Source organism: Silurus meridionalis, chromosome 2, assembly GCF_014805685.1.
Source record: "Silurus meridionalis isolate SWU-2019-XX chromosome 2, ASM1480568v1, whole genome shotgun sequence".
Classification (NCBI taxonomy): Eukaryota; Metazoa; Chordata; class Actinopteri; order Siluriformes; family Siluridae; genus Silurus; species Silurus meridionalis.
Window position 1 is genome coordinate 17,303,632 of NC_060885.1, and position 12,294 is coordinate 17,315,925.

At 34.9% G+C, this 12,294-nt stretch overlaps 3 protein-coding genes across 3 annotated transcripts in view; 2 read left to right on the forward strand and 1 right to left on the reverse strand.

Moving 5' to 3' along the window:
* The window catches only part of rassf4a (Ras association domain family member 4a), a 23,516-nt gene extending 12,207 nt beyond the window's left edge, over positions 1–11,309 (reverse strand). The window contains exons 1-3 of the mRNA XM_046874681.1: positions 11,012–11,309; positions 2,933–3,015; positions 2,774–2,849 (exon numbers count right to left, since the gene is read on the reverse strand). Coding sequence (XP_046730637.1) covers positions 2,774–2,849; positions 2,933–2,988 — 132 coding nt within the window. The 5' untranslated portion in view covers positions 2,989–3,015; positions 11,012–11,309. The remainder of the gene's footprint in view (positions 1–2,773; positions 2,850–2,932; positions 3,016–11,011) is intronic.
* On the forward strand, positions 4,991–6,194 carry LOC124402065 (C-X-C motif chemokine 9). Its single transcript, XM_046874721.1, has 4 exons — positions 4,991–5,116; positions 5,319–5,448; positions 5,540–5,623; positions 5,829–6,194. Exons 1-4 carry the CDS (start codon positions 5,053–5,055, stop codon positions 5,920–5,922), a joined length of 372 nt encoding a protein of 123 aa, XP_046730677.1. The 5' UTR covers positions 4,991–5,052; the 3' UTR covers positions 5,923–6,194.
* Positions 7,489–10,450, forward strand: cxcl18a.1 (chemokine (C-X-C motif) ligand 18a, duplicate 1). Its single transcript, XM_046874707.1, has 4 exons — positions 7,489–7,641; positions 7,721–7,853; positions 8,398–8,475; positions 9,760–10,450. The coding sequence occupies exons 1-4, from the start codon at positions 7,566–7,568 to the stop codon at positions 9,845–9,847; spliced, it is 375 nt and encodes a 124-aa protein (XP_046730663.1). The 5' UTR covers positions 7,489–7,565; the 3' UTR covers positions 9,848–10,450.
* Positions 11,310–12,294: the final 985 nt, after the last annotated feature.

Below are 12,294 nucleotides of genomic sequence, written 5' to 3' on the forward strand. Positions count from 1 at the left end.
ACAGGGTACAGTTGCTCAATTTAAGCATCATGTACTTAACTTTAGGATTATGCTTCTTCAACATCTGTGGCCATTAATTACTTTTAATTACAACTTATACAAATAAGTTTATACACACTGCTTAACTCAGGCAAAAGAGTTACAAAGCAGCTATGTAATAGCAAAAAAAAAAATGGTTATGTAATAGGAAATGCAATAGAAAAAGGAAATTTACTTTGGAGAAAAGTCAAAAGCATTTGTGGTCAGAATTGTTGTGTTGGGGTTAAATACAGTGAAGGCATTTACCTCCAATGCACGCACCCACACAACTGGCAGAAAAGTAAGTTGTCATAAACCCAAGGCCGCACCTTATATTGCTCACTTTATTTGACATCCGGCTCAAACACAGATCCATTTCAAGTCTGTCATCTTACAGGCACTCAGATTTAATAATTCTGACCTGTGCATGGCTGTTAGTGAGAGATTCAAAATAAATCAAAGTTTTTTAAATATTAATCATAATATTTCATAAAGTACAGTTCAGTTAACTTAAATGTATCCCCTGTTAACAGCAGTTCACGGTCGGTTCAGTGGAAATACACTTTACTTGATTAGCTCACTGATTTTCATTTGTAATCATTCATCCTTCCAACACAACAGCATTTATTATTCACAAAATAGCACATATAAAGACACAATCATCTCTGTTGTCCACAAAAGCTGAAGCAACAAAAAAAAAGGCTACATCAAAAACTAGGTCAGTGGCAGGTTTTCTTTTAAATAAAATATTTTTAAGAAGTCTTTGGGGAGACTGACCATACTATCAAAGAATAAATATGCCTGTTTTGTAGAATTCAGATTGCTGCAATCTTTTTCATAACACAATCACAAAGTACACAGTGTAAATATGTGGACACCTCTCCACCTCCATTTGCATTTCAGACTAGTCCCTCCCTTATAGTTATAATAACCCCCAACCTTCGGGGAAGGCTTTCCTGAGATTTTGTTTTAGACATTTAATAACAATAGTGTCTTCTTCCAGTGCTACTTGCTGTTTGGAATAATTTCCTTTCTGCCTGAGCATATTGCTATAAATGATTGAAATTTAAACAGCCTTTGGAGAAGAAAAAAAAAAAAGATACTGCAATGACATGGAAAGGTAATTTCACAATCAATACTCCTTTATTGTTTGGCTGAAAAAAGGCCTCAATACTAACAGTTAGAAACATGTCTGACATGAACTGTTGAAAGACTGTTGAAAGACTTATATTTACTGTGCCTAACCTTTTGACATGTCACAAAATGTAACCATCTGAGTCTTATTATAAGGTCAATAGTAATAGAGAATTGTACAAAACATAATTATGAACTGAAGACAGTGTTTCACTACATTTATGTTCTATAAAACTTTTCTGACTTCTAAGATTTTTCTCAATAAACGTATTTAATTGTATTATTTTAATCGATCTCTCTATCTAATACACATAGTCCCTAATGTAGCCTGAAAATATTGTAAATCAAGACATGGCTTAGCCTACCTAGGAGTCTTAAAGAATGGTGAGCAGTAAGGGGTAGAATACTGTCATTTGTTTATAATTTAACAAATTACCGTACATAGTTTAGCATAACAGAGCAATTTACAGCACCGTAATGTATTAACTTTACAAACTATATATGTATGTGACAGCTGGCGCGCATCCGGTTCAGTGTTGGCAACAGCAATAAAAAGGAGAGAGACAAGCGCTAAAATTGGGCTTTAAAACGCCAAAAAAAAAAAAAAAAAAAAAAGGAAAAAATATGCTTTCCAACACAGAGACAACTAAACTCTGTCGACCACTGGAGAGAGTAAGACATCCAGGCAGTGTCCCAACGTATCGTACCACAATTATACCGTTTGCCTGCCGCACAAAACTTATATACGAGTATGTGAGTTTGTGATACCGTAATTTCCTGACTATTAAGCGCAACCAAATATAAGCCTCACCCACTGAATTTTACAAAGATTTTTATTTTGTACATAAATACGCCGCACCTGTCTATAAGCCGCAGGTGTCTACATTGAAACTAATTAACTTTACATAGGCTTTAATAAAAGACAGTGTCTGTTACACGGCTTGTATCTAAACAGTAGCCTACCAAGTAAGTCATTGTTCACTGTCTTCCTCCTTCCTTTCACAACAATTTCTCTCGAGTTTATCTTTTGGCATCGTCGTGCGTTTAAAAATCACCATCGGTGAATCTTTTCTCTCGATGCCGTGCAGCTCAGAACACAGGTGAAGTGCGTTTTTTTCATGCCCGGTTGTTTTTAGCGTGACGAATGATTCACATTTCCTGTTGACAGTCCGAGTGAGTGGCAGGTCAAACGTCAGAGGAACCTCATCCATATTTATGATGTGGTGCGGCCCGATTCAGTGGGAGCGCATCTGATTTAATATAAAGAGTTTCATTGGTTCATCTGAACCCGTTTTGCAATTTCATTGGTCTAATGTTATGGGGTTCAGTTATGGGGTTAAAGCTTGTGAAACCGGGAAAACCCCCGGAAAAATCCATAAATTAGCCGCTTCGTTGTTTAAGCCGTGGGGTTCAGAGTGGGGAAAAAAGTAGCGGCTTATAGTCCGGAAAATACGGATATTTGGATTTTGGAGTATAATAACATGGAATGGTTTCAGCTAGACTACCTTCTGAAACTTAATACCATTCAAAGCCCTCCATTGACATCCCACAGAATTTTAAACACAAAACTAAAAGTAAACAATACCTAGACACCTGGACTGAACTTTCAGTTTGCACATACCTCTCGAAGACGAAGCTGAAAACTCTTTCCTTCATGGTAGCAGTTATAGGTTTTTAAAAGGGACAACAGCTCTGACCTTGAGAAAAGGAAAAAAAAAATCACGGGTTCTGATTCTTGGACAGGACATGGGAAATGCTCAGAATAAAGAGATGACATTACTTTGAGATGACTTTCTCTTCGTTCACTCTGACAAAGGGGATTTCAGCAGGATTCATGATGGGACGTTTCTGTTATCCTCTTAGCTAGAAGAAGTGAGAGAGAGCGCATTTAAGTAAAGCAAAGTAAACACAAAGTCAAAAAGATATTTTATTTATTTGTAAAACATTGCCCTGGTCTTTAATTTTTTGCAGGTCGATCAAGTGAAAGTAAATGGCAGAGATTTATGACCACTCCTTAAGTGGCATGGCATTATTCATTTCACAACAATTTGTACGCCTTCTTTCTTAAAAGTTATTGGGTTTTTTTATGATACACAAGGTCACCCAAATAAACACAAAAATGTATAGATTAAATGGACATGGATTTTTATATTTAACAACTGACATGTTGTGTAATAGTGTGTAGGCTTTTATTACTGAATCGAAGCTAACAATGAAGCTGCTGGGGTGGGTCACAAACCTGTTTTCAAGCCCAACAATTTTAACACAGTTGTAAAAAAAAGAAAAAAACAAACAGTAGATCAACTGATTCACTTGCAACACACATGCAAGACACTGCTCAGACTGAAGTAGAAATTAGAAAACAAGTAAAAATAGATTGAGAGGCATGGGAGATTGTTTAAATACTACAGACATTTAAGATCACTGTTCTTAGTTAAGAAATGGCTGTGACAAAAAATATTTTTGACTATGCAAGATAAGTCAGTATCAAACAGAGGTCTGGCAGTTCCACATTTTTTTATTATCTTAAGAGAACAAAGTTGAGACCTTGAGACCATGACTTATTTTGTGATATGATGAAAGGCATTATTAGGCATACATGCAATTTATCAGGAAGAGAGTCTTCATACAAATGAGCTCTTACATCCGGAGAAATACAGCCTTATAACTTTGAGTTTGTGGGGATGATTTTGACGTCAGGTAAATGTGTGGTGCTTGACTTTTTTTTTCCATATTTCTGATTTTTAATAGATTCAATAAAGTACACCAATCCATCCATCATTCCATCTAGCTTTATGTTAAAACCTTATGGTTGTCTAATTTCCTGGATGTGCCTTTTTTGTTTTGCATAATCAGGAAACCTGTTGTTTGTGCCGTTTTAGTTGTGTAACATCCAGAATTTTTAAGGCACCTACTCATCCATGTTCTCAACCATATTGCTACTGAAAACCTAAGTATATTCTGGTTATTATTAAAAGGTTCATGTGCCTGTCTGGGAAATCGTGAGCTGGATTCATGAATAAAATTCAGTTCATATAACAGCAGGGGATGCCATGTCCAAGCATTTGCCTTTGTGAAGACATTTTAATTGTTCACAATCTAATATCATCACAGCTCACAGTGCTACAAAGCCATTAACATTACATAGTCTCATAATCCCTATTATTCAAGAAGCTTAATATGGAAATTTCAGTGTAGCAGTAAAATATGTGAAAGTTTAACCGGTTTAAGTTAATATTAATGATGAATGATTTTTTTTATTTAGTTTACATAAAGCATGAGAGAGAATGATGCTTTTCAACCCAGACATTTCAAGCTTCAAGTAAGAAACAATGGTTAGATTAACTCTAGCACAGAAAGTACATATTATTATAGATAAAAATCTAAATATTAAATGTAAACTTGCTGTTTTAACCTCTCAATCATAACCCCTTATTCAGGTGGTTATGTATTGATTTATTCTTATGAATAATTGATCATTCAAATATTAATGTGACTCTAATCTAAATGTGACCAAACAATATATTCCTTATAATACAGGGTTATTCAAAAAGAATGAACCAATTTTATTAAGCAATATAATAACTAAACATGGCAGCCATTCAAAACATAGTCACTGACTCGTTCCATGACAATGCTTGAAAACTGAAGCAATGAGTCATGATATCGGTCCATTTTTCTTTTAATAACACTGTATAATCATATACCTCTTTGATAATTAAAGGCCATTATTCCCCTTTCCAGGCGGTCTATGAAAAAAGTCCCAATTCTTATAAATCCCTGTAGTTCAGCTTAACAGTAGAGGAATTTCCAGGGAGTGTCCAAAGTCACGGGAAACCCCATTCAGAAGGCTTAAAAGAGGCAACGCAAAGCAAAACACTGGCATTACACAGTCTTAAAATGAAGTCCACAGCACACACTTTCCCTGCTCTTCTGGTGCTGGGAATCTGCATCCAATACATAGGTGAGTTATAAAATCAGAGAATCTACAGGCTTCTTAAAAACTACAATTATATACAAAAAGGCTTTTGGGATATCTTATAAATATGCATGTAACCAACCAATTTGTAATTAAGAAAAAATGTATTACATTGATATAGTTGTTACATAAAAGACCAAATTGTTGTTTCATTTAAAAATGTAATTGTGGTGTTTCTTTATTGCAGTTCAGACAGTAGAGAGTCAGCATATTCCAAACCGCTGCATTTGTCTAAAGTCCAAGAACGGAGACATGGGTCCATTTTCAGATTTCACGGTCATCTTAAAAAGACCTGGCTGCACAAGAGACGAAATCATGTGAGTAACAAACCAGAGATTCTTCCAAATGTAGCTCAACTTACACATTTAACACTCCTCTGACACTTTAAATCTGTGTTTGTAAATATAGTGTGACACTGAAGAAAGGAAACAAACAGGTTTGTCTTAGTCCTCATGGACCTCAAGGCAAAAGACTCCTGAAATGCTGGCACAGGTAAGAGAATGCTAATGAAATATAGTGCTTTGCATTAGTATTCAACCGTATTGAACTTTTCTACATTTTATAATTTTGTTATAACCTGGAAACAGTGTAAATAAATTCAGGGGTGAATCTTTATGCAATGAATTTTATTTTTTTTTTACTGTACATGCCCTTTAATTTCAGTGAAACACTGCCTTAATTTTTTATTTTTTTATAGAAAACAAGAGTTGGGCAAGATCGGTAAGATATGCATGGGAAGACTCCGACCACGTCCTCAGAAGAGCAAGCATGCCAAATCAAAGTTGATTTAAAGATACTCAGGAAAGCACGATGGCAACTACTGTAAACTACTGTAAATGATAGTCTTGATTGGTTTTTTATAAGCTTTATGTAGCAATTTGATTGTTTTACAACTGCATAAAAAGGGTGAACCTAGAAATAAAGTAAAAAGGTCATGTTATTGCCGGTTTGGTGTAGTATTAATAAGTGAAGGGGATGTATTTTGCACACTGTACATATGTATATATTTTTTGTTAAATGTAATTTTTTTACTAAGCTTTACAATAAATAAATTAAAAAAGAATAGTCTAATCTATTTCATTATTGCATGCATATATAAGCAGTGGGGGACAGGAACAAAGTAAATGTAATTCGTTACTGTACTTAAGTACAGTACTGTTTTTTTACTTGACTGAAGCATTTGCATTTTGGGGAAACTTTGACCTTAACTTTACTACATTTCAATGTCAGATATCTTACTTTTTACTCAACTACATTTCAGAAACACTGTTTCTTTTTATTTATGAGTGGAATAAAACTGGTCAAGCACGCAGCAAGCTACGAATCAGTGCAGAGCATGTGCTCTGTTTTATACTTGTTTTGATTGCTGATGGTAGTATCTACTTACCACCAACATACAGTTCCACGTCACTTTAATAGAAAGCAGAACATTTAGAGAAGAATAAATGATGGAAGAAACTCCTAACTTGTCACTCATATGCATGATTGTTTTTGAAGTAGTTAAAAAGAAGGTTTTAGGCTCATGATGATTTTAAAAGATATCAGTGTTTTCACATAAGAGAGTCTTGTGACAAAAATGATAACAGGACATTATAGCCATAATGAATCATAATACTTTAGATACTTAAGTACATTTGAGTTCAAATTTTGTACTTTTACTCAAGTGAAAGTTTAAAGGCAGCAGATTTACTTTTACTGGAGTAATATTTTATCTACTGTATCTCTACTTTTACTCAACTACATTCTGTACTTCATCCACCACTGCTTATAAAAGGTAATAATACTCCAGTCAGAAAACATTTTTGTAAAAAAATATTGTAATTCATGGATATATTAACCTCTAGTTGCAGTTTTATTTAAGGAATCACACACATCCTCACACATAGGGGCAATTAAGAGAAGTCAACTAATTCATTGGCAGGATTTCGGGGGAAAAAAAAATTGGGAAAAACTCACACAGACAGGGAAAGAACTTGCAAAAACATTACAAATTGATCAGAGATGATGTCAATGATACAAATTCTGCAATAATCATATTGCTTTTGTTATTGCTCGCTGTTGATTTAAAAACCCTCACCCTTTTTAACATCTAACAGCATTTGACAATTATAAATTTTGCAAAGAAAATAACAATGATTGAGATAATTTACACTAAAACTCTATTTGTTATTTCTGTTTTTCCCAGTTAATGAATTCCATTTCAACAACGATTACCATTGATGGGTTAATATTTAACAAAGTTATCAATGATTTCATTGTTTTTAAGAGCTGTCTCAGGAATGTCTACTAGAAATCATGTGACATGGTTGTGTCTAAATATGGACAGACAGGAAAAAAAAGGCGTGTTATTAAGGAAAAGTAGATATCACGCTCTCTCTCTCCCGGCAAACGGACAAACAGCGACTCCTTCACTGCAGCTGCAACTGAACAAATCATGGCTTTCAGGGGTGTTCAAGGGACTATAACGTTACTGCTGTTTCTCCTTTGCTTAAACCTCCTCATAGGCACAGGTACTCTATGCACTTTTGTAAACACTCTACATACAATACAAACATCTGGCTAATCCTGTTTTCCTTTTGTTGATTCTAGATAAGAAGACAGCAGCAGTAAACATTCGGGAAAAATGTATGTGCCTCAGAGAGACTGATGGTGTACCAATGAGAAGAGTATCGAACTTCAACGTGATTAATTCAGGGCCTCACTGCTATAAAGTGCAAATCATGTAAGTAAATTCTAATTTTAAAAAACAATGCCACATGTTAACAGTGTGTGTGCTGTAGAATAATCAATTTATACATACATACATACATACATGTGCAGTATTTTGGTCCTTTCACACAGAAGCTTAGAATCTCATACCAAGATTTGCATGCATTGTTGTAGATATTGTTCTCTTTTTTCTATCAAACTACATCTACACGCCTGGTTTAATCTCAATGCCTGTTATGGGATCAGTTGAAGAAAAGTACTTTTCCTTTGGTATGCCTCTGACTTGTGCAGTTCTTTCTCTTAGGAGCTGTTGAGACACGAATAGGCAAAAACACAATTCCAGACAGTTAAAAGAAATTTCGATCACATGTGGCATTAGCCAACCCCTTTGGCTCAAAGCTACAAACTAGTAGGGTTTCAATTACATAAACCCTATACCACACTGTTACAAAATGCATGTCATAACACCCCATTTGGTCTTGTCCTTGAGAGAAATAATTTCCTGCTACAGCAGACTGGTGGAAGTGTTTGTAACATCTGCCTGATCTCAATCCTAGTGTCTTCATAGGGAGTAAAGCCGTATGTCTGGCTCCAAATTCCAAACAAGGAGAGAAGCTTCATAACTGCTGGAAGCGGTATGTAACATAATAACGACATTTATTTATATATATATATATATATATATATATATATATATATATATATATATATATATATATATATATATATATATATATATAGCGAGATTCATTTTGTGTAAATTTTTAGAAATACAGTACACTATCACATTTATAGTAAGTACATGTACTGTACAGTATAACAGTTCTGTAGTAGTTTATTGGTTGAAGTGGTTTCTTTACTTTCATTGGCTAAATCTGGTGACGTATGTCTTTAACTCCACTTTTTTATTTGACGTCAGAGGACACTTTAACCAATAAACAAGCAGAAATCCTATGTTTTTCTGTACTGTAATGCTACTCATTTCTTATGGTACGTAGACTGACAAATAAGGAATTGCTTACTGTACAGTTGCATTCTTTGTTTCTTTCTTTTTAAATTTGATATCTTATATTAGTTCTTCATTTCTTTTAGTTTCTTTTAGTTTATCAACAACTGAATTGGATCAACACTGTCCTCTAGTGTATCAAGAGGCAAAAAATACTGCATCCACCCATTTCTCAAAACCTTTTGGATGAAGCTATAGGCGAGGGGTCTTCCCCTTAATTCAAACAGAGTCTAGCGCAGAGATGCCCTAGTTTAAGCATCTTTGCACAATCCTCTTTTCTATTTATTTATTTATTTTTACATATTAAATCATAATATTTATTATGATATATTATATATATTTTATCCTATAAACCACAAGAGAGTTAAGTATAATGCAACATTTATTTTAAGCCTACTGCCCTCATTCTAGTTTGTATTTTGGTCATTTTTTAGATAGATCTTAGGTACCTCTGGTCTACTGCAAGGAGATGTTTTTAATCCAACCTAGCAGATTCAACATGGAGTTCTTTGCAGTTTAGACTGAACTAAATTCTGAGTTTTATTAAACTTGTAGGTCTGAACATAATGGTGCAGTTTCAGTTACAGAAACCAATTCAATTTCTTTGGAAAACTGTTGGATGAAGAAATGTGCAACAGCATTTTCTCCATGAACACAACACAGTTAAATCAGGAATATTCTTCAACTGCTTAAACTGCAATTTCTAACTGATAAGCACAAAGATTTATTAATGCCATGTGCCTACCACAACAGATTTTATGGGAACTGTAATGCTCTTGCTTACTACATGATGTTGCTTCTGTTGTTGAAGGTACTACTTGTGGGATTATGCACATTTCTTTGTAGATTAAATGTATTTGTTGCTCTGTTCAGATTTAGCATGCATAATTAAACCATTTAACCCTTTCTGTAGGATCAACTTCAATGAGAGGAAAAAGAAGAAGGTCTGCCTGGCGTCAGGAAAAGTCAAACGGAAACAAAAAAAGCCCAAAACTGCATAACTCTGGTCAAAGAATCACTTCTGTGTTAACTGTCCTTTTTTTCTTATGCTTTATTTTTGTATCATATACTATTTGTACATCGATTTTTATTCAGTGTGTAACAAAAATAAATGAGTTTAAAAATGTCAACAGAAAATACAGTGGAAAATATGCAGAATAAAATGCCAGATGATCTAGATGAAGAAATACAAGAGCACTATTTCGACCTGAGTGATTATTTATTTACACAACTACGCAATCTAATATTTTAAGGGAACTGGATATTCTGACAGCCCTTATATGTCTATGGCCATTAATGTTAAAATCAGTCAGACTGATCTGGATATGAACACACCTGAAAAAACTCTAAACAGACAAAATAGCAAAATGAATCAAAGCACAGTGAATTCAAGCCAGTATTTCAGCGTAAATCTGAGTTCAAACCCATTTCTATTCTAATATCTATTGTAATTTTCTTATTCAAACACTGTCAGAAGCTTCAGTGTCCTTCGTTCAGTCATGTAGAGTTTCTGTGCACATTCTGTTTGTGAACATGTTTTTTTTTTTTCGGTTCTGGTTTCTTATGTCCAAGAGCATGCTTATAAATGGATTTGTCTTGCTAAAGTGCCTTTAGGTGTGTGTGTGTTTTGCACTGCAATAGACTGGTATCCCATCCAGGGTGTAGATCTTTCTTTTGCTCAATGTTCCCATGAGGTTCTTACCATGAACCTGACCAGGATGAAGTGAGAGCCTAAGAACATGCAAACACATTTCTCACCCACAGCATATATTTTTAGTCAGATTTAGTCAGTGTATGATGTGGAAAGAGAAGCTATTTTGCAGAAGTTCTGCAGAACAGATCAGCGACCAAAATCCCATTTGATGCAGAATGAAAAAGCTATGCTGATGTAACTGACACGAACTGACTAAGGCCTGGCTGCATAGATAGAAAACTACACGTACATATCAAACTTATACATATAGTTAATAGGTGAATACTCGTCCCGTGCTTAAATCTGAATGATTTCAGGTGTCGGGCTGCTCACCTGGGGGGGGGGCAGATCACCGGCACCGGTAATAAACCGTGAAAATCTCACCAACTACCCGCTTTCTCTCTCACACCTGCGTTCACAATCAAAAACATTTCTACTAGGTTTTTTCGAGATTAAATCAAACTCAGCTTACCATCTCATCACACGTTGCCCCCTTCCTCCACCGCCAACAAAGAAATCACGTTGAGATGGGTAGGTCTCTCTTTACGCTGCGTGACGGTCCAAAATCAGGGAGACGCTTCGGTCAAAATAACTTAGAGTAAGTGGCGGCTGGGTGAACCAATCAGAATTAAACATGTGACCAAACTAGCCAATAATATATGCCTGAAGGCGGGTTCTTTTTGGTTGCCACAGAAACGCTTTTCATAATGGCGTACGTTTTTTCCCACAATGTAAAAACTGTATACAAATAAATAATAATAATAACAATAATAAAAACAATAAAAACAATGCTACTGTGATTGTTAATAATCAAAACCGACAATGAAAAAATCTGCTATAAAAAAACGCAGTTCTTTAGTCATAATACAGAATACAGCATCCCTTTTGTGCTGATCATGCAGCTGCTGCTTCTCTAATCGATGTGTGGTCTTTGTATGAGACCACACACACACACACACACACACACACACACACACACTCACACACGTATGCATGCATATATTGTGTATATTGTGTGTGTTGGGTTAAACCCTCCTAAAAATGTCCAAACAAACCAGCAGAATCAGTGTGATCACATTTTTCCATATAGTTTGCCACCTGTCTGTGTCTGGCTGTGTGTCTGGCTGCTGTAAATGCATTGGTGTTCCTGCTTCCTGTTTTTAAACTTTGTAAAAACACGTGACAGCACAAGAGCTGACAAAATGTTTGAGGAAGCTGCAGCTTTGAGCTGCCAAGACACTTCCCCAGTGGGAAACCAGCTTTGTCAAAAAAAGGATGCAATTATTTACAATGAGAGCACGAAAGAAAGGACGTCATTTTAAACCGAGTAAAGAAATCATATATTTTTTAGTTCATTTTAAAACCTGAATAATCACTGCTTTACTACTACTGATGTCTGGACAACATACAGAAGCAGGGTTTTCTTTTCTAATCTCCATCTAAGGCTTACTCTGAACCTTGGGGCTGAAGTAACCAATGGTTTAATTAAAAGATGGATTTATTCGAAAAAAAAAAAAAAAAGCCCTTGCAACCCCAGTCACAAAATAGCTCTAAACTATAGTGACACCCCACTATATAGAACAAAAATATGAATTTATATAAAATATTTACATTTACATTGATTTTCTAATATATGTTTTACATAACCAATTATACTATACTACTATCTACTAACAAACATTACCTGTGGCTGGAAAACAGATAAAAGCAGATATTTAACCCAAAAGTTAATATACTAATGAACAATGATTTTCT

What these genes read in the sequence shown, in the direction of transcription:
- LOC124402065 (XM_046874721.1), top strand. Translation starts at nt 5,053, where the DNA reads ATGAAGTCCACAGCACACACTTTCCCTGCTCTTCTGGTGCTGGGAATC. An exon ending in AATCTGCATCCAATACATAG is followed by an intron (nt 5,117 to 5,318) that starts GTGAGTTATAAA and finishes TCTTTATTGCAG; the next exon opens with TTCAGACAGTAGAGAGTCAG. An exon ending in CTCCTGAAATGCTGGCACAG is followed by an intron (nt 5,624 to 5,828) that starts GTAAGAGAATGC and finishes ATTTTTTTATAG; the next exon opens with AAAACAAGAGTTGGGCAAGA.
- cxcl18a.1 (XM_046874707.1), top strand. Translation starts at nt 7,566, where the DNA reads ATGGCTTTCAGGGGTGTTCAAGGGACTATAACGTTACTGCTGTTTCTC. An exon ending in TGCTATAAAGTGCAAATCAT is followed by an intron (nt 7,854 to 8,397) that starts GTAAGTAAATTC and finishes TCTCAATCCTAG; the next exon opens with TGTCTTCATAGGGAGTAAAG. An exon ending in CTTCATAACTGCTGGAAGCG is followed by an intron (nt 8,476 to 9,759) that starts GTATGTAACATA and finishes CCCTTTCTGTAG; the next exon opens with GATCAACTTCAATGAGAGGA.